The sequence below is a fragment of the Moschus berezovskii genome, chromosome 10 (genome assembly GCF_049115385.1).
Source record: "Moschus berezovskii isolate FMDL1 chromosome 10, NW_MosBer_1.0, whole genome shotgun sequence".
Classification (NCBI taxonomy): domain Eukaryota; kingdom Metazoa; phylum Chordata; class Mammalia; order Artiodactyla; family Moschidae; genus Moschus; species Moschus berezovskii.
The window spans coordinates 74,531,103-74,556,256 of record NC_142469.1 but is presented as its reverse complement, the minus strand read 5'-3'; the positions used below and the strand labels follow the sequence as shown (position 1 = coordinate 74,556,256).

Below are 25,154 nucleotides of genomic sequence, written 5' to 3'. Positions count from 1 at the left end.
ACTGAATGACAAAGCATGTGCATGCACACCCATGTATGCATGTAAACACACAGACACACACACACACACACAGAGGAATATTATTCAGCCATGAAAAAAGGAGGCTATCCTGCTATTTGGATAAGCCTTGAGTTATTAGCCTAAGTGAGATAAATCAGAAAGAGAAAGATAAATATTACATGATATCACTAATATGTGGAATCTAAGTAAGTCAAACTCATAAAAAACAGCGTGAAATGATGGTTACCATTGGATGGGGGGGGTGGAGGGGTAAAATTGATGTTAAGGGTACAAACTTGCAACAAGTAGCAAATAAGATATAGTGATAATAGCACAGCTACAATATAATATTGTACTATAATTATGTAACAGGGTAAATATTGCTACAATGGTAACCACATTACAATGTATAAATTTATCAAGAAGGTTGTACACCTTAAATTCACAAAAACATATTGAATAAAATGTATATAAGACAAATTTTTTTCAAAAGTATTAGCAGTATAACATTGTAATTTTTAAAAATCACATTCGTTTTACAACTTATATACTATCTCCAACAATAGAAAATGTATTTGATTTCAGTAATCTTTTATCATTTTCTGTTATGAAGTTTTCTGACATTATTCTGAATATATAATAATAAATCAGTCTAAAAATTTAGAGGCTTTTTCACAAATAGAATGGCAATTAATGGTTCAGTCTGTACTCTGCAAGTGTATTTTTAACAGTACATATAATTGCACTGATACCAGAATAAAAATGTGAGTGGGAGATGACACAGGCATATAGATTATTCATAGATAGTTTTGGTAAATTTTGTACAACATTTCTTATCTCTGAAAACTTCAATTTGAGTACAACTTATAAATACATTATAAATAGCTACTCCATCAGCCTATGCTATTTTTCTATTCCTCTGACTGGAGGTGCTACTTAGTTTTACTGCTTTCTTAAAAATTGCTTGATTATTCTTTCGGTAGCTTGGCCTTCAGTGTCTACTAACCTGATTCTAGTTGGGTGGTCATTAAAAAACTATTCCCAGCCAGTTATCTTCCTCAGGTAGTAGTTTAAGGATAGTCTATGGACTTCCCTGGGGGCTCAGATGGTACAGAATTGGCCTGAAATGCAGGAGACCTCGGTTCAATCCCTGGACTTGGAAGATCCTCTGGGGGAGGGCATGGCAATCCATTTTAGTATTCGTGACTAGAGAATCCCCACGGATAGAGAAGCCAGGCAGGCTACAGTCCATGGGGTCATAAAGAGTCGGACATGACTGGGTAACGAAGCACAGCTCAGCGTATAGCTAGCATGTAAGAAGAGCCTGAAGGAAATATTTTCTTTAAATATCCATTTCATTTGACTACTAGAATTATTATAGAAAGAAAGAAAGATGAAGTTGCTCAGTTGTGTCCAACTCTGCGATTCCATAGACTGTAGCCACCCACCCCCCCAGGCTCCTCTGTCCATGGGGATTCTCCAGGCAAGAATACTGGAGTGGGTTGCCATGCCCTCCTCCAGGGGATCTTCGCGACCCAGGGATCAAACTTGGGTCTCCTGCATTGCAGGATTCTTTACTGTCTGAGCTATCAGGTTAATCCCAAGAATTGTTATATATACTTCTAATTTCTTTACATGTTTCATATATATATATATACACATACAATATATCAATTTTAAAAATAAAATACCTTATAATTTAAAAGTCACTTTTTTATTAGAGTGGGGAATACTTAATGATTAAATTTACTATAAAGTCATTTTAAAAATAAAGCAATAAAGCCGGTGCTCTGGGACAACCTAGAGGGATAGGGTGGGGAAAGGAGTTCAGGATGGGGGACACTTGTATACCTATGGCCAATTCATGCTGATGAATGGCAAAAACCACCACAATACTATAAAGTAATTATCCTCCAATTAAAATAATTAAAAAAAATAAAGGAATGAAGAATTTTAGTGTAATTTTAAAATAAAATATATGACACAAACAATATATGTAAATTTAAAGGGCAAATTGGTAGAGGTGAACTTTTTATGAACAGATCAAGAGGCAACTAAAATAATAGTTTATTATGAATTTTCTTTCTGTAAAGGTTTACTAATTATGCATTGAGGAGGTATTATTTCTATGAAAAGTCATAAATAGATAATAAGTTTCTGATATTTTTATATGCTAAAGAGCATTAAAAACATGATCATGTCTATACTTCATGGCAAGTGGTAAAAAAATTGGTGATGATTCAAAATGCTTTTATTCTATATTCTTCTCTGTGTTCTTAAAACTTCATGCTGCAGATTCTGAATTCACCACAATAAAGAGTGGAACTGTCTCTTCAACTTTATAGAAGGGGTCATTGGAAGATAGAAAATGAGGTCATTCAGTGAATAACACAGCTCTAGAATTGGTGAGCCATAAATATTCACAACTACTGTCAGCATCTCTACAAAGGAGCCAACAGGTGAGAATACCCCAGGCAGCTCACTAGACAGTTTCACATGTTAGATCCTTTAATTCCCATAGAGAATTAGAATGCTTTATGTAAATAAGGAAACTGAATCTCAAGTGAGCTCAAATGTCTTGACCAGAGTCGCACTGGTAGAAAGTATAGATCCTAGATGATATGCTTGAACTGGAGAGTTTCTTGAGTGCCTTATACTTTTACACAGATGCCATAAACCCAGTGTTTAAAGGTGCTTGTGAGCCTGTTGGAAATTCTGCTGAAAAAACTTGACAATTTACAGGTGACATAAATAGCTGTTGACTATTCCAGAGAGTGGTTTGTTTTTGATTCAACAAATTGTCATGTTTAAATGACAAAACCTTGGCCCTCATCTTCCAAACCTGTGAGGAGGAAGACACATTTCTTCTTGAAGTGGGGGACCCTAGCAGGTCATTGGTATTTATAGCAGAGATGCTAACAGGCACAACATTGCCAGTGGTTTCTGTAAAGTTGCAGGTCCTGGGGCCCAACGGAATGGCTAAAAGAATCCCTTCTTATATAATGAAGTCAGCAGAAGTGAATTGTTAAGTTGGTATCATAACCTGCTCTTCCTGAGGAGGATCACAGTAGGTGAAGTTGATTATGGCAGTGTCCAGCACTAAGCTGGTCTAACAAGGATGGTCTGTCCGTTTGACTTTCCATAATGAGATCTCTCTTGCATGTTACCACTAATATTCTATGCAATACCAAACAATATAGTTGAGAAATTCAAGACAAGGGTAGGAATGTACTGACTGATATGAATAAAGTCCTACAATAGCTAATTTTGTGGAAGTAAACTACAGAAATGGCATTTTATGAGTAGTCTTAAGCTGATGGCTAATCACTCAACAATTACAAATGCCGGTGTGCAAGAATACTGGCAGTATATTTCACCTGTTGTGAAACACAAGAATGTAAAGTTTACATATGAAAGCATAACAGATAAAACCTACTGACAGACACTAATGAAATAATATGGGCATGTATTTCAAGAATATGATTAGAATTGAGATAAACAATAAGGATAACAGGGCCTAATTTTCAAATTCTTCTTTCTTGTCATAGACAAAAATTTACTTAAAAGTCTTTATCCCATGTGTAAACAGAAATATGTGTATCATTTGAAAAACAATGATACTTCAACAACGCCGCAATTTTGAGAGGATTTAATCTATTGGTACAAAGGAAACGTATTAGAATATTCAGACTCTGTGTATAGGCTGGATATCTATCTTACATGTATTACAGGTAATTTTCTACTCTCCAATCCCCACTCAAGAACTCATCAGCTACTTTGAGGAGCAATGCATCAATTCTGTCAGGGGCATCAATAGTTCACGACTTACGCTGACAGTTCTTTGCATCAACCGCGTCTCCAAAATATCCATCAGCACAGAGCTCACAGTACTGGCCTGTTGTACCTGGCTTACATATCAGACAGGAGCCAGACAAGCTGTCACAGCTGCCAGGAATGGAGAAGTCAAGGTTGTCATTGCATTGGCATGGCTGACACGATCCTCCAGGTACAGAAGGTTGTCCAAAATAGCCTTCCGCACACCTAAGGTGAAAAATTTCATCAGTGAGTATTTGGGAGGAACCCATGAAAGCCACTGGGGGCAATGTTTATGTATTTTTTTTATTCTATGTCTCTCCCAGGATATGTTTTCTTTTTAAGTGTTCCTTTTCTCAAATGCAAGGTGATTAAAAGAATGTTTTCTCTTTTACTGCAGTGTAGATACAAGATGAAATCCTGCCAGCTTCACTAGTAATTAGATTTCAGCCAGAGGAAAAAAAAAAAAAAAAACCCTTGTCACTGTCACTGAAGACGAGACCAAAGCATAATAAGAAATCTGCTGCCGGCACTCCGGAGGGATCCAGGTCCGCGCTGGAAAGCCTTTGTAGTACAACACATCATATGTATCTACTCCAATTGGTTGTTTTCTGTACAAATATGTAAGGTTCACATTTTTTTGTTGTTGTTGCAGCAAGAGCTTGTTATGAGGAAACAGGCTCACAAGGAAGTACAGTGAGAATTCAGAATGTATTAAGTAGAAAATCGAAAGAGTCTCATTATTTGTGTGGGGGCTGTATCTCTGCATAGGCTTTTATATATTTGCATATCCATACAGAAGCAGATTTCCATTGAAGAGTCTTTACCAAGGAGAAGCAGGCATGCTGCATAATACGGTAAAATGCCATAACGTGAGGCTTCATTGTACCCACATCTCTCATTAGCAAACTCGAGTTCTTTTTTTTTTTTAAAGGACTAAATACTACTTTACATATTATTGGAAAAATAAAAATTCATTTATTTAGAAGGCATGGGAGAGATTGTCTTAAATTTTGTATCAGATTTCCCTTTAACCATGTGTTCTGTTTTAAAATGTTACTTAATGTTACAGATGCACAGATACACCTTTTTAGGAAGCACTTATTTGTAATCTACTCTGTCTTCTTTTTAAGTTACGTTTGCTCATGCTGCATATTAAGCTTTATTTGCCAAAGAAGACATGAGACAGTGCATCTGAACTTTTATGGTCAAGCTAGCTCTGTTATCTGTGCCATCTTAGCAAAACAGAAAGTCCTTTACAGCAAGGGTCAAAATTGAAGGGGAATAAAAACAACGTGGGAGAATATATTTCAATAATACACTGTATTTATGCTCATTTACAGATATAAAATCACTGTGTAGAGAAAAATGCTCTCTACTATAGAAACAGAAATGGTTTAAATCCAGTACATCATATAAGGACACTTTAATAATATGATTGTGGGAGAAAGTTATTAATTTTGTAAGTAAAATACATTGATTATTCAAAGTTTTCTAGAAAATTTACAGGTACCGTAATAAGCTTGTAGAATTAAACATTTATCATAATTTTTAATAAGATTACTAGTTTTAACAAAATATTTTATGAATTGTGAAAGTCATGATATAAATATTGCTTGGAAGAATACTGCCACCTCCAAATACAATTACTTATTAATTCTCTATTGTAAAATATGAACTAATATTTCAGTGCATAAAATCCACCCCCCAATCCCTTAAGGAGTGGTATTCAGTAAAGATAACAAGAAAATCCTTTAAAATTTTAACCCAATTCTTCTTGCCTTACTTGATATTCAGAGCTCATGATCACATCCACATATATTCACATCTCATTTTGTTTACTATTAAGAGAGAGACTTTGCTCCACTAGAATAGCAATATACAATGATCATTATCACAGACAACAAAACCCCATTATTTTCAGCCCACTTTTCTGACTTGCTGCCCTCAGGAGAGATGGCATTATATAACGAGATCTGGAAATTTTTTCAAACACACAACAATTAATCAGTCTGAAATTCTCCCACAACAATAACTTTAAAAACCAACACAATCCACAAGAAAATAACTACAATTAAATAGAATCACTGAAGAAACCTCTGTCTTTTTGTTGTAGGACATGTAAGGAGACTTACTGAATATACATGACACATCATTTCATATGCCACTTCACTGAAAGTGAGCATTCAGATTTTATTATGCATGTGTGTGTGTGTGCATTTTTATACATAGTATTCTTAAGAGATTTACGGAAATGTTTCAATAGAAATTAAAAAGTAGAGCCAGTGTCATCAGCATTTAGCTCACTTTATTTTCCATGTTCTTTTTAATTCCTCTTGATGTTCTGACAGTCATCTTTTTTTGACTGTCAAAACACTGTCTCCTTGATTTTCTGTATTTTCTCCTCTTGTCCAGACAATAAAAGCCTAGAATCTCAGCAAAGTGCCATGATGAATACCCAGTTCCTTCACCCCTGGTTCTCTTTTTTTACTTTTGTTTAAAACATTCCCTAGTCAGAGGAAGGCGGTAATATCTCAAAGTACGAGTTCTCTGGCCCCAAGCAAAAGTTTCTGAAAACTGTAACTAGTGCCTTACATGTGACAGACTATCAGTTCATATTTTGTCATATTTTGTTTTGCCATCCTCTTGGTCACGATTTTTCTCCATTCCCTCAATTCAAGCAGCAAGGCCACCTGGGCTGCATGACTGAGTAAAGGGATCTGACGGGAAGGAAAGCAGAAATATCGGACTCTTTTGGACTTTGGCTTTAAAAATCACCATTTCTATGAATGTGGCAACTCTTTCTGCAATGCATGCCCAAACAGGAAAGGGATGGCGTGAGAAAGGCAAATGGAGGAGAAATGATGAGAGCAGAAGTGTTGGTGGGTCCCAGTGTAGAAAGTAAACAGCAGCATGCCTCCTGTGCTCCCACAAGTGATAGGAAAGTAGTGGAGAGAGTTACTGGACCTGGGGGGAGAGGTAATCAGGTGGACAGGAAACAGAAAAAGGGCAGCAGAAATGCGCTTAGATGAATTACTCAGGACAGACTGACCCCACTATATGCCCACTGCCCAAAATCCAGTCTCTCTCTCTCTCTCACACACACACTCAAGCATTCAAGCCTCTTGGTACTAAGCAAGCTTGTTAGACTTTGGTTCTAACCAAAGCTAGAGGTGGAAAGTAGGAGAGAAGAGTAAAAAACGTTAAAACAAATTTTTAAAATTTGAACATAAGTGACATATAACATTGGGTTTAAATTTAAAGGATACTTTACTAAGATTATATGCCCAAGTTCTCACAGCTTTTACATATAAAGAATTTGATCTCAAAGTAGAAATTAAACTGAGATAAAAATATAAAGTTATAATTCCCATCTATCTGAGCTATAGTCTGAGATGCATTCTAGCTATATAATAAAACTAGGGGATTCGTGGTCACCTAAGATTAGAAAATGCTGAGTTAAACAAACTGAAGAAATGTTTTTCACTCCAGGACTGGTCAGAACTTTTGACAAGCTAATAGATGCTTCTCAGACTTCCATGATCATAGAACTCTATTCCAAGAACATCTATAGCTTGTGAAACACAGCTTCAGTTTTTCAAGGCTGATTTCGTGTAAATGATATGCATAACTGATTACTCTAATCACTCCCAGAATAGTTTTGATTACAAAATTTGCAGTGCAACCCACATCTCTTTCCTTCCCTGACCCTTAATCTCTCTCACATCTACCTCAGCTGGCACATCTGCCAATATGTTTCTAATATTTTGGATCCCCCAGGTGGCTCAGAGCTAAAGAATCCACCTGTCAATACAGGAGAAGCAGGAGACACAAGTTTGATCCCTAAGTCCCCTGGGTTAGGAAGATCCCCTGGAGTAGGAATTAGCAACCCACTCTAGTATTCTTGCCAGAAAAATCCCCTGGACAGTAGCCCACCAGGCTCCTCTGTCCATGGGTCACAAAGAGTCAGACACAACTGAGCACGCAATGCACACAAATGTACTTTTTGGCTCATACAGAGGAATGACAGACTAAATATTCCTGGAAAGCCCTAATCCAAATTTTGGCTAGAACAATATCACATATTTCATATAATAATAGTTTAAGATTATATTTGAAAAACTTGAGTTAGAGGCAAGATATGCCATATGATAAGCGGCCTATGCATGTTTCTACCTTCTTTTGAATCAAATAGACTTTAGAAAGGAAATCATCCTTTCTTTCAAGCATCTCTTTCCTAGGTGAATTTTATTATTCAGACTAGAATGTTCTCCAGAATACATTCAACTATTCTCACTCACATTAAAAATGTGATCTGCTTGAGGGCAAGGATGAACAGATACATCTGCTTATAGCCTATGCTTAGCCCTGTGCTCAGCACATAATAGCTGATAAACAAATGTTTATTAAATAAAATGTAGGAGTTTAAATTGTAGGTGGCTCAGAAACCACTAACATGTAGAAAATACATATTATGAAGCATAGCAATACAAATACATCAGAGACTAAGCTCACCTAGATTAGTGGATTAAATGGCTTTGTATGACAGCACAGCTGTCATTTTCCAGTTGCTAAAAAAAAAGGTTGCCTGTAGTGAGCCAGAGGGGTTAGGCATCTGATGTAAATCTGTCCAGGCAATGGTATGCTCTGCTATTACCATAAGTAATATGCACATGCCCTCCTCTTTTAAAAAAATAAGCACAATCAAAGACTTTCAGTTTCTCGATTAAAATTGAATCCTCTTTATTTCAGCTCTGTTCCTCCATTACGAATTTACAAATACTGCCGCACTCACAAACAGTACTTGTTGCTGCTCAGAGATGTCATTGGCACTTTGTCCACAGACTGCTAGCTGCTGGCTAAATTCTCTCTGGGTGATTGGCCCTTGCTTCATTAACTTTATGCAGTCTGGTTGAAATAGACGTGATGGCTGCCAAGAGGACAGGAAAGGATAGGCAGAAACAGCCTTCTGTGGAGTTCGCCTTGGTGATGCTGGGTGAAAGCAGGTCATTTCCTCCACCCCTCCCTCTACTTCCACCCTCGCCTCCTCTCTAGAAATGGCAGCAAAAGGGACTGTTTTCAATGTGACAACCAGAGAGTTGTGTTGGTCAATAATATCTGTTCCATTTTCAGTGAGCCTGAAATACGGAAGACCCTTTTCCTTGGAAAGATTTTAGGAGAAAAAATAATTACATAAGTTACATAAAATAATATCCTAGATCCAATGCAAAACAACCTAGTAAAATCAACAGGAATTAAAATACTGACTTAGAAACAATTAGATGGGCATATAAATCATGATAATATATTACATTTGGTTTCAATTTTCAAATATACTTAAGGTGAATTATGGACCACTTGCTGAACTATGAACTACACACTTAAGCTACATTTTAAGGACAAAAAGCTAATTATGAAAAATAAATGTTGCCAATGTAGACAGCAAGATAAATCTTAAAGTGCATGACTTTCCACTTGAGCAATACTTTCTAGAAAGATTGCAGGTTAATGCTTAACCTTTAAGATTAAAACATTAATCAAACATTCTCTGAGTGAATGGAGATTTATGGAGCAATTCCTAGAGAATAAATAAACTATAAGAATATAATGCATTTGCTTGACAAGTATGGTAAGAAACTTTATTTCAACTCACCAAGTGTGGTGGCTTTTCTGGGGCAGTGCAAAAGATGATGATGCCTGTGGTTTTATAACTCCCCAGGTGGAAATCACAGTGAAAGACAGTTGAGTATGTGCTTACCTCTCACAGCGTTGACCTGAGTACCCAACAGGGCATTCATCACAAATCAAGCCAAGACTTCGGTCCAAATGGCATGTCGGGCTAAAGCTATGTTGATGTCATTGGAGAACAACAGGGACAAGGAAGAAACACATACACAAAGTCATTAGTAGAATATTTTCATTTCTCTTCTTTCAATATTGCTGTGACAAAAGGGTACAGGGCAGTCATTCTCATCTCACAGATGGAGGTTAGGGTCTGGGAAGTCAAGGATGAAATGATATGCCTATTTCTGCAGATGTGAATACAGTCCAGTGGAAGAGTGTCCCTGTAACATGTTAGTAATTGATATTTGACTCTTCCGCGTCCCCAAACATCAGGAACAAACGGGATCCTACAGCTGCTCTTGGATTCCTCAGGCCTGGCAAAACATAGTCTTACGTGTTTTCTCTCCAGCCAAATCCTGATGAATTTGAAGCAACCCAAAGGAACCTGTTATAGATTTTGGAAAACTCAATATGTGGTCATGGAAGCAGTGGTAGTGGTGGTGGTGATGATGGGGTTCCTCTGCCCAGTACTGCTGTCATAGGTGGCTGGGTGCGTGCGTGTGTGTGTGTGTTCAGGCCACTGCCCATGTGTACTTATGGGTCAGCTGTTTACACAGATGGAACTCTTGGAAAAGCTTTCAGATAAGATCAAGCATATTCTACCTACATTTCTAACAAATCCAAACAAACCAAAACCATGTTGCCATTTCATATTTCTGCTATGTTCCAAAGTTTGCCTCTATGCATGTATTTCTGTTTGGGGTCTGAAATAACAGAGTTGAATACCAAGTCAGGAATCAGCAGAGTGATTATGTGCTAGCTTTAGCCTTCACCAACATGCTCAACTCTAGCCATACTTCTTTGTCTTGTGAGAGACACCTTTCATGCATAGACCCTTACCCCAAGAGTGACGCAATGGCTCTCTGAAGAGCCATCAACTGTTTTGAACTCTGTGAGTTCTGCTACTTAAACATTTTAAAAGGATACGCCCCCAATTAATCTTTCTCCCATCATGCTTTCCCTAAGTAGATTTATTTTCTATTATATATGACAGGACAATTCACTAGAATCTTGCTTGATGGTTAAATTAATTAAAGAAAGAACAACAAATTTAACTGCAAGTCTTGAGTTCATTTTACTCCTGACACTTTCATGACTTTGAAATACTTTCTTAACTTTTGTGCAGATCAGATCACGGGTACTATTTTTTAATATTATCCCTGTGGCTTAACTCATGGTAGTCCTGTAAAGATTTAATAATTTCTTTATTTTTAATTGAACTATACTTGATTTAAAATATTGTTTTAATTTTGGGTATACAGCAAAATGATTCAGTTATATGTATATATCTTTCAGATTATTCTCTATTATAGGTTATAAGAAGATATTGAAGAGTTCCCTGTGTTACACAGTAAGTCCTTGTTGCCTATCTATTTTATGTATAGTAGTTTGTGTCTGTTAATCCCATATTACTAATTTATCCTTCCCCTACTCACTTTCCCTTTTGGTAACCATAAATTTGCTTTTTACATCTGTGAGTCTATTTTTATTCTATACATACATTCACTTGTATTATTTTTTTGGATTCTACATATAAGTGATATAATACTTGTCTTTCTCTGTCTGACTTACTTCATTTAGTATGATATTCTCTAGGTCTATCTATGGTGCTGAAAATGGCAGTGTTTCATTCTTTTTTGTAGCTGAGAAATATATATATATATATATATACACACGTGCGTGCTGTGTGTGTATGTGTGCTCAGGTATGTTCAACTCTTTGCAACCCTAAGGACTGCAGTCTGTCAGGCTTCTCTGTTTATGGAATTTTCCAGGCAAGAATACTGGAAAGGGTTGCTCTTTCCTACTCTAGGGGATCTTCCCAACCCAGAGATTGAACCCATGTCTCCTCCATTGGCAGGCGGATTCTTTACCACTGAGCCACCTGGGAAGCCCCCACACCTCCTTAAACCAATTGTCTGTTGATGTGCACTTGGGTCGTTTCTATGTCTTGGCTATTGCAAATAGTGCTGCTATAACACTAGGGTACATGTATCTTTTCAAATTAAGAGTTTTTGTATTTTTCTGGATATATATCCAAGAGTAGGATTGCTGGATCACATGGTAGCTCTATTTTCAGTTTTTTAAGGAACCTCCATACTATTTTCTGTAGTGGATGCGCCAACTTAGATTCCCACCAGCAGTGTAAGAAGATCCCCCCTTTTCTCTTTACCTTCTCAGTGTGAAGCAATAACTCACTGTGGTTTTGCTTTTCATTTCCCTAACAATTAGCAGTGAACATCTTTTCAGGTGCCTACTGGTTACCTGTATGTCTTCTTCAAAGAAATGTCTATTTAGACCTGCCCATTTTTTGACTGGATTATTTTTAAAGATTCAATAATTCTTATTTGTTGATAGAGAACAAGCTATTAGAACCAAATAGTTTTATCATTAAAAAAAAAAAACAGCCCACAGAAGTAGAGTCACAGATGTAGAAAATAAACTTCTGGTTACCAGGGTGTAAGCGGGAGGGGTAAACTGGAAATTAGGGTTACATCTACATACTATTGTATATAAATTCTACAACATGGATCTATGTGTGCTCAGCTGTGTCCACCTCTTTGTGGGCCCATGAACTATAGCCTGCCAGGCTCCTCTGTCCATGGAATTTTCCAGGCAAGACTACTGGAATGGATTGCCATGCCCTCCTCCAGAGGATCTTCCCGAACCAGGGATAGAACCCATATCTCTTGCATCAGCAGGTGGATTCATTACCACTAGAGCCACCTGGGAATAAGAACCTACTGTACAGCACAGGGAACTCTATTCAGTACTCTGTAAAAGCCTACATGGGAAAGAAATCTTAAAAAAAAGAGTGGATTTATTAATATGCGTAACTGATTCACTTTGCTGTACACCCAAAACTAACACAACAGTGTAAATCAACTACACCCCAACAAAAATTAATATTATTTTTTTCAATACAGTGAAGCATTTTACATGAATCTGTTGAGGTAAATGGGGGAAAATCCGGTCTGATACATCTTGAGTATACAAATCTTACTCAAATTAAAGATGTCACATTAAGGTGGCTGCTACAAGCAGAAGAACAAGCCATCCTCAGCCTGCGATCTATGAGAGGAGACCCATCTTTCAGAGTGCAGCCTGTGGCCTGTGACCTAAAGGGAGCACACCAAGGGGGATTTTCATGGCAAGAGTATGACTGCACTGAAGAGAAGAGGCACATGTAAAAACGGAAAGAAACATTTTTTTAAACTCCTCACTCTATGATTTACTATTGTTTTCAGACATAAAAGGAGGATTGGATTTTGACAAACCTCTAGAATGCATGTATGCCTTCTTTTAAAGTTGGCATTATTTAATTGCCTTCTCATCGACAGAGAAAGTAATTCTTAACTAAAAAAACCCTAGGTTTCCCACCCATTTGGGACTACAATGTCTGAAAGGAAACCATGCTCTCCTGTCCAAAGATGGGGAAGGAATAGGACAGGGAGACCACTTTCTCCCCTACAAATTCATCAAAAGATCATCTGAATGCTGAGCAACTTCCACAAAACAACTCCTGATTGCTGACAGAGGACACCAGGCAACCAGAAAGGAAGCCCATTCTCTTTGAAAGGATGTAGGACAAAATATAAAGACAAAAAGAGAGAGAAAAGAGTTATAGACTGAGACCCGTCCTGGGGAAGGAGTCATGAAGGAAGAGAAGTTCCAAACAGTAGGAAACCCTCTCACAGGAGGGTCTGGGGCGGGGCAGGGGTTGGAATCTCAGAGGGCAACAAAATCAAGAGAAAAAAAAACAAAAACACAGAACATGCTCCTAACCACAACTGCCAGCAAAGTAGCTCAGACGTTTGTGTCTGCCACCAGCAAGTCGGGGCTGGACAAGGAGGGGCAGGCTGCATAATCAATGCTTAGGGTAAGGACTGGGTCTGAATGCCCTGAGGACAATCTGAGGGAGCTAGCAACCCAAACTGTGGGATCACCAGAGAGAGAAAAAAAAGAGAACTTTCCCATAAAAGGCTCTAAGGTGCAGCCTGGTCTGCTCACAGAACAAAGGAGTGCGTGTATACCAGAGGTGTGCTAGCCGGCTGTGCACAGGCCTCTCCCAGAGACAGAGAGGTAGGTGTGTGACAGCCAGAGCCAGAAGGCAAAGGGCAATCTTGGCGCCCGAGACTGGCATCCTACTCCAAACTGTGAGCAGGCTCCCAGTTGCTAACCACGTCTTCCTGGGATCCTGGACAGTTGACATTTCCCAGGAAGGTCACAGCCTGAGATCAACTAGCCAGAGGAGACACACAGCACACCTGAGATGGTGCTCTCGTAGTGCACCCGGGAAACCGAGCAGCTGGGACCAAGGAGGTGATTAAGATGCACAGCCCACCTAGGACAGTGCACTCACCAAGCACCCAGTCACCTGAGCTGCTCGGACCTGTAGGGCACAAAACACACAACCAGCTGAGTCTGTGTCCTTGTGGAGTACCTGAGAACCTGAGCGACTTAGACCTGGGTAATGTACGAAATGCAGGGTTCGCTTTGGACAGAGCTCCTGCAGAGCATCCTGGAGCCTGAGCAGTGTAGACCCAGGAAGAACACACCACCTTGAACTGGGGCAAACACAGTGTGGTCCATATACTATGAGCACTCCCCACACACACCAGTGATATTTATTTGCAGGGTCCCTCCCTCACCACAACACAACGGAACAAGTGAGCCTAAATAAGTGACCACATTCGCCCCCTTGTATCAGGGTGGAAATTAGACACTGAAGAGACTTGCAAACAGAGGAAGCCAAAACAAACAAAGAGGAAACCGCTCTGGAAGTGACAGGTGCAACAGATTAATATCCTGTAGTTAACATTGACTAAGCATTGGAGGGGGCCTACAGACCTTGAGAACAAGTAAAAGCTGGAACAAGGAACTATCTGAAACTGAACTGATGCCACACTGCCCACAAAAGCTCCAGAGAAATTCCTAGATATATTTTTACTATTTTCACTTAAAAATTTTTCTTATAATTTAAGTTCTTTATCACTCCTTTAATCTTTATTTTTATAACCAACTATTGCTGGGAAGAATTGGGGGCGGGAGGAGAAGGGGATGACAGAGAATGAGATGGCTGGATGGCATCACCGACTCGATGGACATGAGTTTGAGTGAACTCCGGGAGTTGGTGATGGACAGGGAGGCCTGCTGTGCTGTGATTCATGGGGTCAGAAAGAGTTGGAAACGACTGAGCGACTGAACTGAACTGAACTGATTACCTTGCAAAAAAAGACCCTATTTTAAAGCAAATTTCATATATATATTTTTCATAATTTTTGTGATTGATTTTGTTTTATATTTTTAATATTTTTTTTGAGAGTCTAACCTCCACTCTAGATTTTTAATCTTTGTTTTTGGTATTTGTTATCAATTTTGTACCTTTAAGAATCTAATCTTCAGTATCCATTTTCATGTAGGGGTGTGATTACTGGCTTGATTACTCTCTCCCCTTTTGACTCTCCCTTTTCTCTCCCGGGTAACCTCTAGCTCCTCCCTACCCCTTCTTTTCTCTACTTACCTCTGTGAATCTCTCTGGGTGTTCTAGGCTGTGGGAAACACTTAGGAAACTGATTACTGGCTAGATTAGTCTCTCCTGTTTTGGCTCCCCCTCTGTTCCTCCCGGTCACCTCTATCTCCCTCCTCCCTCTTCTCTTTTCTATGTAGCTCTGTGAATCTCTCTGGGTGTTCCAGACTGTGGAAAGCCCTTAGGAAATCGATTACTGGCTAGATCACTCTCTCTCCTTTTGACTCCCCCTCTTCTCCTGGTCACCTCTGCCTCCCTCCTCCATCTTCTCTTTTCCATGTAATTCTGTGAACATCTCTGGGTGTTCCTTGCTGTGGAGAATTGTTTCACCATTAACCTAGATGTTTTATCATCCATGCTGTATGGATAGAGAAGTCTTGAGGCTACTGTAAGAATAAGACTGAAAGCCAGATGCAGGAGGCTTAACTTCAGAACTTGAGAACATCAGAGAACTCCTGATTCCAGGTAACATTAACATACAAGAGCTCAACCAAAGGCCTCCATACCTACACTGAAACCAAGCTCCACCCAAGAACCAACAAGATCCAGAGCAAGACCACCATGCTAATTATCCAGCAAAGCAGGAAGACAGCCCTGAGCACTAAAAGAGAGGCTTTCCAAAGCCATGCCAAATCCATCAGTTCAGTTCAGTCACTCAGTCGTGTCCGACTCTTTGCAACCCCATGAATCACAGCATGCCAGGCCTCCCTGTCCATCACCAACTCCCGGAGTTCACTCAAACTCATGTCCATCGAGTCGGTGATGCCATCCAGCCATCTCATTCTCTGTCGTCCCCTTCTCCTCCCGCCCCCAATCCCTCCCAGCATCAGAGTCTTTTCCAGTGAGTCAACTCATCGCATGAGGTGGCCAAAGTATTGGAGTTTTAGCTTTAGCATCAGTCCTTCCAATGAACACCCAGGATTGATCTCCTCTAGAATGGACTGTTTGGATCTCCTTGCAGTCCAAGGGACTCTCAAGGGTCTTCTCCAGCACCACAGTTCAAAAGCATCAACTCTTTGGCGATCAGCTTTCTTCACAGTCCAACTCTCACATCCATACATGCCAAACCCATAGACACCCTAAAACTTACTACTGGACACTTCATTGCACTCCTGAAAGAAGAGATCCAGCTCCACCCACCAGCACACAAGCGCAAGCTCCCCTAACCAGGAAACCTTGACAACCGCTAGTCCAACCCCACCCACAGGGAGCAAATTCCGCAACAAAGAGGAACAAAGAACTTTCAGCCTACAGAGAGGGCACCCTAAACACAGCAATCTAAACAAAAGGAAAAGGCAGAGAAATAGTCAGCAGGTGAAGGAACATGATAAATGCCCAGTAAACCAAACAAAAGAGGAGGAGACAGGGAGTCTTCCTGAAAATGAATTCAAAATAATGATAGTACACAAGATCCAAAATCTTGAAAACAAAATGGAGTTACAGATAAATAGACCAGAGACAGAGATTGAGAAGATGCAGGAAATGTTTAACAAGGACCTAGAAGAAATAAAGAAGAGTCAATCAATAATGAATAATGTAATAACTGAGATCAAAAGCACTCTGGAGGGAATAAATAGTAGAATAACTGAGGCAGAAGAAAGGATAAGTGAGGTGGAAGATAAAATGTTAGAAACAAATGAAGCAGAGGGGAAAAAAGAAATGAAAGCAACCTGAGAGACCTCTGGGACAATGTTAAATGCCCCAACGTTCAAATAATAGGAGTCCCATAAGAAGACAAAAAGAAAGGGCCTGAGAAAATACTTGAGGAGATAATAGTTGAATACTTCCCTAAAATTGGGAAGGGAATAGCCACCCAAGTCCAAGAAACCCAAAGAGTCCCAAACAGGGTAAACCCAAGTGGAAACACCCCAAGACACATGTTAATCAAACTAACAAAGATCAAACACAAAGAGCAAATATGAAAAGCACCAAGGGAAAAGCAACAAATTATACATAAGGGGATCCCCATAAGGATAACAGCTGATCTTTCAATAGAAACTCTTCAGGCCAGAAGGGAATGGCAGGACATACCTAAACTGATGAAAGAGAAAAACCTACAACCTAGATTACTATACCCAGCAAAGATCTCATTCATTTATAAAGGAGAAAATCAAAAGCTTTATAGACAAGCAGAAGTTGAGAGAATTCAGCACCACCAAACCAGCTCTTCAACACAGATCTTCTCTAGACAGGAAACACAGAAAAAGGTTTATAAACTCGAAACCAAAACAATAAAGCATATGGAAATGCGATCATAATTATCAATAATTACGTTAAATGTAAATGGGTTGAATGCCCCAATCAAAAGACAAAGACTGGCTGAATGGATATAAAAACAAGACCCCCATATATGCTGTCTACAGGAGACCCACCTCAAACCTAGGGACACATACAGAGTGAAAGTGAAGGGCTGGAAAAGATATTTCATGCAAATGGAGATCAAAAGAAAGCAGGAGTAGCAATACTTATATCAGATAAAATAGACTTTGCAATAAAGACCATGAAAAGAGATAAAAAAGGACAGTACATAATGCTCAAAGGATCAATCCAAGAAGAATATATAACAATCATATATATGCAGTCAACATAGGAGCACCTCAATATGTAAAGCAAATGATAAAAAGTATGAATGGGGAAATTAACAATAACACAATAATAGTGGGAGACTTTAATACCCCACTCGTACCTATGAATAGATCAACAAAACAGAAAATTAGAAAAGGGTACACAAGCTTTAAGTGATGCAATGGACCAGTTAGACCTAAATGATATCTATAGGACATTTCATCCCAAAACAAAAAATTTTACCTTTTTTCTCAAGTGCCCACAGAACCTTCTCCAGGAAAGATCACATCCTGGACCATAAATCTAGCCTTGGTAAATTCAAAAAGGATGAAATCATTTCAAGCATTTTTTTTTCTGATCACAATGCAGTAAGATTAGATGTCAACTACAGGAAAAAAAAAACTATTAAAAATACAAACAGATGGAGGTTAACCAACATGCTTCTGAATAACCAACAAATCATGGAAGAAATAAAAAAGTACATTAAAATATGCACAGAAAAAAATGAAAATGAAAACATGACAACCCAAAACCTATGGGATTCAGTAAAAGCAGTGCTAAGAGGAAGGTTCATACCAATACAAGCTTACCTGAAGAAACAAGAGAAAAATAAAATAAATGACCTAACTTTACACCTAAAGAAACTAGAAAAAGAAGAAATAAAGAAATCCAGGGTTAGTACAAGGAAAGAAATAATGAAAATTAGAGCAGAAATAAATAAAAAGGAAACAAAGAAGACGATAGCAAAAATCAAGAAAACTAAAAGTTGGTTCTTTGAGAAGATAAATAAAATAGTCAAACCATTAGCCAGACTCATCACAAAATAAAGGGAGAAGAATCAAATCAACAATAATAGAAATGAAAATGGAGAAATCACAACAGACCACACAGAAATACAAAGGATCATAAGAGACTACTATCAGCAACCATATGCCAATAAAATGGAAAACTTGGAAGAAATGGACAAATTCTTAGAAAAGTATAGTCTTCCAAAATGGAACCAGGAAGAACTTAAAATTTTAACAGACCCATCACAAGCATGGAAGTCGAAACTGTAATCAACACAGAAATACAAGGGATCTTGAGACTACTATCAGCAATGATGTGCCAATAAAATGGACAACTTGGAAGAAATGGATGAATTCTTAGAAAAATATAACCTTCCAAAACGGAACCAGGAAGACATAGAAAATCTTAACAGACCCATCTCAAGCATGAAATTGAAACTGTAATCAAAAACCTTCTAACAAACAAAAGCCCAGGACCAGATGACTTCACTGGTGAATTCTACGAGAAATTTAGAGAAGAGCTAACAGCAATCCTACTTAAACTCTTCCAGAAAATTGCATAGGAAGGTAAACTTCCAAACTGTTTTTATGAGGCTACCATCACCCTAATACCAAAACCAGACAAAGATGCCACAAAAAACAAAAACTACAGGCCAATAGCACTGATGAACACAGATGCAAAAAACCTCATCAGAATTCTAGCAAACAGAATCCAACAACATATTAAAAAGATCATACATCATGACCAAGTGGGCTTTATCCCAGGGATGCAAGGATTCTTCAATATTTGCAAATTAATCAATGTGATACACCACATTAACAAATTGAAAGAGAAAAACCATATGATTATATCAATAGATGCAGAGAAAACCTCTGACAAAATTATGATAAAAACTCTCCAGAAAGCAGGCATAGAAGGAGCATACCTCAACATAATAAAAGCTATATATGATAAGCCCACAGCAAGCATTATTCTCAATGGTAAAAAATTGAAAGCATTTCCCCTAAAGGAACAAGACAAGGATGCCCACTCTCGCTACAGCTATTCTCATAGTTTTGGAAGTTTTAGTCACAGCAATCAGAGAAAATAAAGAAATAAAAGAAATCCAATTTGGAAAAGAAGAAGTAAAACTCTCACTGTTTGCAGATGACATGATCCTCTACATAGAAAACCCTAAAGACAACACCAGAAAATTACTAGAGCTGATCAATGAATATAGTAAAGATGCAGGATATAAAATTAATGCACAGAAATCCCATGATTTTTATACTCTAAAAATGAGAAAACAGAAAGAGAAATGAAGGAAACAATCCCATTCACCATTGCGATGAAAAGAATAAAATACTTAGGAATAAATCTACCTAAAGAAACAAAAGACCTATACATAGAAAACTATAAAACACTGGTGAAAGAAATCAAAGATGACACAAGTTGATGGAGAAATATACCATGTTCATGGATCGGAAGAATCAATATAGTGAATATGAGTATACTACCAAAGCAATCTATAGATTCAATGCAATCCCTATCAAGCTACCAACGGTATTTTTCACAGAACTAGAACAGATAATTTCACAATTTGTATGGAAATACAAAAAACCTCAAACAGACAAGCAATCTTGAGAAAGAAAAATGGAAGAGGAATCAACCTGCCTGACCTCAGAGTATACTGCAAAGCTACAGTGATCAAGACAGTATGGTACTGGCACAAAGACAGAAATACAGATCAATGGATCAAAATAGAAAGCCCAGAGATAAATCCACACACCCATGGACACCTTATCTTTGATAAAGGAGGCAAAAATATACAATGGAGAAAAGATAATCTCTTTAACAAGTGATGCTGGTAAAATGGTCAACCACCTGTAAAAGAATGAAACTAGAACACTAACATCCATACACAAAAATAAATTCAAAATGGATTAAAAATCTAAATATAAGACCAGAAACTATAAAACTCCTAGATTAAAACATTGGCAGTACACTCTCTGACATGAACTACAGCATGATCCTCTATGACCCTCCTCCCACAGTAATGGAAATAAAAGCAAAAATAAACAAATGGGCTTAATTAAAAGAACTAATCTCAAAAATATACAAGCAGTTCCTGCAGCTCAATGCCAGAAAAATAAATGACAGAATAAAAAAAAAAAAAAAAAAAAACAAAGGGCCAAAGAACTAAACAGACATTTCTCCAAAGAAGACATACAGATGGCTAACAAACACATGAAAAGATGCTCAGCATTGCTCACTATCAGAGAAATGCAAATCAAAACCACAGTGAGGTACCATCTCACACAGGTCAGAATGGCTGCTATCAAAAAGCCTAGAAACAATAAATGCTGGAGAGAGTGTGGAGAAAATGGAACCCTCTTACACTGTTGGTGGGAATGAAATCTAGTATAGCCAGTATGGTGAACAGTGTAGAGATTCCTTAAAAAACTGGAAACAGAAGTGCCATACAACCCAGCAATCACACTGCTGGGCATACATATACACTGAGGAAACCAGAAATGAAAGAGACACGTGTATCCCAATGTTCATTGCAGCACTGTTTACAATAGCTAGGACATGAAAGCAACCTAGCTGTCCACTGGCAGATGAATGGGTTAAGACAGTTGTGGTACGTACGCACAATGAAATATTACTCAGCTATTAAAAATAACACATTTGAATCACTTCTAATGAGGTGGATGAAACTGGAGCCTATTATACACAATGAAGTAAGTCAGAAAGAAAAACACCAATACAGTATATTAAGGCATATATATGGAATTTAGAAAGATGGTAACAACGACCCTATATACGAGACAGCAAAAGAGACACAGATATAAAGAACAGAATTTTGGACTCTGTGGGAGAAGGTAAGGGTGGGATGATTTGAGAGAACAGCATTCAAACTTGTATATTACCATATGTGAAACAGATGACCAGTCCAAGTTCGATGCATGAATCAGGGCACGCAAAGCTGGTGCATTGGGACAACCCAGAGGGATGGGCTGGGAAGTGAGATGGGAGGGGCTTTGGGATTGGGGACACATGTACACCTGTGGCTGATTCATGTTAATGTATGTCAAAAACCACCACAATATTGTAAATTAATTAGCCTCCTATTATAATAAATAAATTAAAATAAATAAAAAAGAAGGGAAACCACATCGATTATTTTTAATCCTAAATTAGTTTACTATAATTCATGTCAAAGTTGCTCCACAAGGCTTCTGACACTTTAAAACTATTCATAAAATAGATTTCAAATTCTTAAATATACTCCTGCCTCAGTTATGACAGAAGTAATGTAAAATGCACTCATTGACAAAAAACAATGCTTTTTCAGAAAAAATTAAACAATAATGATATATCAGATTTGACTAGCTCTTTACATTTTTAGTGAGCTTTTAAGAATAATTCTATCAAATTTTCACAAAATCCTATGAGCTGGTTGGGGTGGGCATAATTTTTCTTGTCTGAAGTCATATGCTGATTTCCAGGAGAATTTAGCACGGAATCCAAAACTTTGTTTCTAACTTAATGTTCTCTTTTCCCTATTTGTTGCTGTTTAGTGACAAAGCCGTGTCCATCCGACTCTTTGTGACCCCATGGACTGCAGCATGCCAGGCTTCTCTGTCCTTCACACCTTCTTAATTCAGAATTAAGTAAATTTAAACTTTGACTGAAGTTTAGCACACAAACTTCTAGTGGTGTAACTACTTGACACAATGAGTCTAAACGAAAGCTCCTCATAAAATATGTTTGTATTTGTGCTTCAATATCCTTTAAACAATGTAAACAGGGTTCATTCCCTTACTGCTGTAACTGTGGTTATAACTATGGAGAAGATGGTATTCAGCCACAAACATAAAATTAGAATGAAAAATAAACATATACATCAAGAAATGTCTATAGAATTTGGATTGGCAAATGCAGCAACTTGACACTGATTTTGGCAAATACATGAAGCTAACTGTTCTGTGAAAGAAAGAGGGAACTGGAAAATCTTTGCTAACTTCAAGAGATTCCACGAATGTGTCATCTAACTCTAATTGGCCAGCTCCACACCAGCAGAGGCACTGTTCTGCTTCCTGGCCTAGACACTCCACAGAAGACAAAAGAGATCAAGAATAGCAGGCATTTTTCACAAATAGGGAGCAAGAGAAGCTATTGCCAGAATAAACAGTAAGGATCTACACAAAGAAACAGTCTTTTTAAATGACTGAATATAGATTTTTATATTCCATTTATAAGTAAGTGTATATATGTACATATAAATGAAAATGTATGTGAGCATATGTGTGTATTTACATACATCAAGGTACAAACACAGATACAATCCACTTTGTTCTAGAAAGTATTTAATCCTAACTATCAAAATATGTACATTAAGATAAAATGATGTAATAAAAGAGAACAAAACTAAAAATTAACATAAAAATTAAGGGTATATTTAGAGTGCAGAATTCATATTATAAAAGTGCATTTATATGAGTATATGTATATATTGTACAACATGTTCATTGCATAGTGGCAGATCAACATGTGTCCTTGAATTTTGTCATAGCCAATGCAAGAGGGAACCAACCCAGAAACCTCTTGGTTCCTGTGACGTGACAGGAAATAATGAATATTTTCATCATTAGCATAAAGTTTTCAACATTGAGGGTTAGACAATCAGGACATGTTCTATGTTTGCATGTACAATAGTGGAGCACTACTCCTTTTAACTGTTACCTGGAACTCTTGTATAGGGGAAGAAAGATAAAATGGGATAAGATGCTGCAATGTGTCAGTGAATGAGAAAACCGGTTAAGACGGTGAGACTGTCCATGCATAACTGCTGAAGGAGTGGAAGACTGAAAGGAAGAGGATAAAAATGAAGGGAAAACTCATCTTACTTCATGACTTGGTTTGGGCTACATGAATTTTTGAAACTTGTCCATAAGCTTTTTCTTATTTCAGTTCAATGACCTCTGTTCTACTTATTCTCATGAAACTCATTAAGGAAACATATTTCTTTAATTGTCTTCAAATAGTGTGAAATCTGATGGAATATCCATAATTGGATTTTGTAATTAGAATTGCATATTTTCTGTGTCTCTCTAAACATGAGCTTCCCATTCAGCAAAAGCAGAACATGATCTGAGTAAAGTCTGCATGCTGATGAAGTATGAAAGCAAATACTTAGCATAGTGCTACAATAAGTTATAGTTATAATTTAAGAACAGTTTAAAAATTTTGCCAACATATGTTGGTTTGTTTAATGCTGAAGGTATTTAGTTACTCATTTCAGTGGGAAGTGTTAGCCGCTCAGTCGTGCCCAGCTCTTTGTGACACTACGGACACCACCAGGCCCCTCTGTCCATGGAATTCTCCAGACAAGAATACAGGAGAGGGTTGCCATTCCCTTCTTGAGGGGATCTTTCTGAATGAGGGATAGAATCCAGGTTTCCTGCATTGTAGGCAGATCCTTTACTGTCTGAGCCAAAAAGGAAGCCCTAGTTACTTATTAGGTATTAATCATTAAACCTGCAGCTTTTCATCCTGCTTCAATCTCTTAAGTTTGAGTTAGCACAGGTATTACCAAACAGCAGTCTTTTTTTTTTTTAATTTTATTGGAGGCTAATTATTTTACAATATTATATTGGTTGGTTTTGCCATACATTGACATGAATCCGCCCCGGGTGTATAAGAGTTCCCGCTCCCGAACCCCCCTCCCACCTCCCTCCTCCCCTTATCCTCCCTCTGGGTCATCCCTGCATACCAGCCCCGAACATCCTGTAACCTACATCGACCCTGAACTGGCGATTCGTTTCACATACGATAATCTACATGTTTCAGTGCCATTCTCCCAAACCATCCCACCCTCACCCTCTCCCACAGAGTCCCAAAGACTGTTTTATACATCTGTGTCTCTTTTGCTGTCTCGTATACAGGGTTATCATTTGCATATTTCTAAATTCCATAAATATGCATTAGTATATTGTATTGGTGTTTTTCTTTCTGGCTTACTTCACTCTGTATAATAGGCTCCAGGGCTGCCGTCTATGGGGTCACACAGAGTTGGACACGACTGAAGTGACTTAGCAGCAGCAGCAGCAGTTTCATCCACCTCCTTAGAACTGGTTCAAATGCATTCTTTTTAATGGCTGAGTAATACTCCATTGTGTATATGTACCAAAGCTTTCTTATCCATTCGTCTGCAGATGGACATCTAGGTTGCTTCCATGTCCTGGCTATTATAAACAACGCTGCAATGAACAATGGAGTACATGTGTCTCTTTCAATTCTGGTTTCCTCGGTGTGTATGCCCAGGAGTGCGATTGCTGGATCATATGGCAGTTCTATTTCCAGTTTTTTGAGGAATCTCCACACTGTTCTCCATAGTGGCTGTACTAGTTTTCATTCCCACCAACAGTGTAAGAGGGTTCCTTTCTCTCCACATCCTCTCCAGCATTTATTGCATGTAGACTTTTGGATAGTAGCCATTCTGACTGGTGTGAAATGGTATCTCATTGTGGTTTGATTTGCTTTTCTCTGATTATGAGGGATGTTGAGCATTTTTTCATGTGTTTGTTAGCCATCTTTATGTCTTTGGAGAAATGTCTGTTTAGTTCTTT

The 25,154-nt window shown here is 38.1% G+C and overlaps 1 protein-coding gene across 1 annotated transcript in view; it reads right to left on the bottom strand.

Moving 5' to 3' along the window:
- Positions 1 to 25,154, bottom strand: part of LAMA2 (laminin subunit alpha 2) — a 710,698-nt gene that overhangs the window by 260,408 nt on the left and 425,136 nt on the right. Inside the window, exons 18-19 of the mRNA XM_088840739.1 lie at positions 9,572 to 9,658; positions 3,830 to 4,041 (exon numbers count right to left, since the gene is read on the bottom strand). Coding sequence (XP_088696865.1) covers positions 3,830 to 4,041; positions 9,572 to 9,658 — 299 coding nt within the window. The remainder of the gene's footprint in view (positions 1 to 3,829; positions 4,042 to 9,571; positions 9,659 to 25,154) is intronic.